This window comes from Arachis ipaensis, chromosome B07, assembly GCF_000816755.2.
Source record: "Arachis ipaensis cultivar K30076 chromosome B07, Araip1.1, whole genome shotgun sequence".
In the NCBI taxonomy this organism is placed as follows: Eukaryota; Viridiplantae; Streptophyta; class Magnoliopsida; order Fabales; family Fabaceae; genus Arachis; species Arachis ipaensis.
Window position 1 is genome coordinate 7,545,585 of NC_029791.2, and position 2,071 is coordinate 7,547,655.

General features: G+C 25.2%; 1 protein-coding gene and 1 long non-coding RNA gene across 7 annotated transcripts in view; one reads left to right on the forward strand and one right to left on the reverse strand.

The window, feature by feature from the left end:
* Positions 1-144, reverse strand: part of LOC110264833 — a 10,556-nt gene extending 10,412 nt beyond the window's left edge. Inside the window, exon 1 of the long non-coding RNA XR_002351081.1 lies at positions 134-144. This is a non-coding gene — a long non-coding RNA (uncharacterized LOC110264833). The remainder of the gene's footprint in view (positions 1-133) is intronic.
* Positions 1,728-2,071, forward strand: part of LOC107609147 (cold and drought-regulated protein CORA) — a 1,529-nt gene continuing 1,185 nt past the window's right edge. For 4 of the 6 annotated variants that reach the window (XM_016310994.1, XM_021107203.1, XM_021107200.1 and 1 more), the window contains exon 1: positions 1,728-1,902. In XM_016310994.1, the coding sequence (XP_016166480.1) occupies positions 1,800-1,902 (103 nt within the window). In that variant the 5' untranslated portion in view covers positions 1,728-1,799. The remainder of the gene's footprint in view (positions 1,903-2,071) is intronic. The other 2 variants (XM_021107202.1, XM_021107201.1) reach the window with 1 other exon arrangement.

The window sequence follows — 2,071 nt, forward strand, 5'->3', positions numbered from 1 at the left end:
ATAGACTAAGAAAATAAATTTTTTTAACAATCTTTTACTTAGGCTATACACATACATATATATTATTATCCTAAAATAATCATATTTCAAATATTTTATATGCACATTTGAATGTTATTTTTTTTTTTATTACTTTAGCAATTTAGCCAATCTCATATATCAATTATGGAAATGTGGCTGCTTTATTTTACCATATTAGAGTCATAACTAAATTATGCTAATTATTATACTAATATATTTAATGACATAAATTAAATTTAGATGAACAAATTTAAAAATTACATGTGAAAATAATCTTATACATATTTATTTTTAACTTGTCTAACTTTTATATACTTTATGATATCATGAATCTTAGAGTGAAAACAAAATTGAATAATTAATATCTATAGAATGTTTATATTCATAATTTTATCAAAATCATGTGAGCATCTGAATGCATAGTCATATGAATAATATCTATACGAAAGACCTTGAATATTTGTTTCTCATTAAATAAATACACATGCATTTATAAAATTTGTGCTGATATGTTTACTAGATACTTAAACACTCTAAATGTTTTTATTTAACAATTTAAAATATTAGATTATGACATATTATTACAAAATAACTTACTGACCTGATCTTTCAAATATATATTCATATATTGTGACAAGTGTTTGTAGTCTTCTAATGTGATATATTCAAAAGGCATTCTATATTCAAATATTTTAGTGAAGGGAGTAATAAGCATCTTTCAAACATCTTTTTTAAATATCTCTTCTAATAATCATATGAACATACCTGCAATGGATCTAAATGTCTTTCCATTCAATAAAATCAGAATCTGAATAACAAATAATCTCTAACTTTATTTTTGAATTTTATATATGTGAACATGTAATGTTTTATCTAACAAAACATGTTTGACTATTATTTAGTGATCAATTTTAACTTGTTTAAAATCTGCCAAAAACACTAACAATGTACACAATAACTATAATGTATAAATTCAATATCTATCACATAATTGTTGAAACATAAGAAACCTTATACACTTTGAATTTTATAACTTCTTTGAAGCAATTAATGAAATTATATTTGTCTCTTTTAGAATTGAATATATAATCACTACAAGAAAATTACGCTTTTGTTGTGCTTTTAAAGTGTGCCAAAAATTGAAAAAAAGTATAACAGTAATTTTTCGGCATATTTTTTGAGCTACCAACATATTTTTAATAAAGTCACATTTACAAACGTGCCAGTTATTCTATCGTTACACTTTTGTCAATTTATTAATACTTTTTTTGTCACGTTTTTATCTATATATTGTCATACTTAAAAGCGTAGCCACATGTAAAAGATATAAATACGCTTTAAAACGTGCCAATAATAAAAATATGGCTACACTTTTAAAAAAGGAAAATAATCGAACTTAACAAATTTGACATTAAAATAAAAAACACCAAATAATGTGCCTAAATAAATAATATTGGGACAACTACTGTCTGCTCTGAGGCATACGCATCAAGTTGATGAGCAGTTAAAGGCAATAAATGCTTTTTCATTTTCATAGCCTACAAGTTTTTACCATGTGGAGAACAAGGAAGCTGAGTTGGAGTATAAAGAACTTCTCAGAGTTTCCATTGGATTATATCCAATTAATGTTGGATATACTATTCCAACTGTAAAGTTGAAAAATCCTCCATTCTTTAGCACCCTCCACTCCTATATATAGAGCACACTTTCCCACTATTTTTCTCATCCTTCACTATACTAAACACAATACAACTCAATTTGAATTCTAGTACTCAAAAATGGGTTCAAGAGTAGCAATACTCATGCTTGGCCTCTTGGCCATTTTTCTTATATCTTCAGAGGTGGCTGCTAGAGACTTAGCTGAGGCTTCACCTAACAAGGGTAATTGTTTGTATTTTACATTAATTGTAGTTCTCATAAACAATAATATTATAAATATTAAACAATGCCATTTCTTTTATTTGAGACTTTTGTAAATTTTAATTTTAGACCAGAGTTTTTAAACTAAATAATGAAGTAATATTTTCAATTATGTTACTTGTAAAAAAAT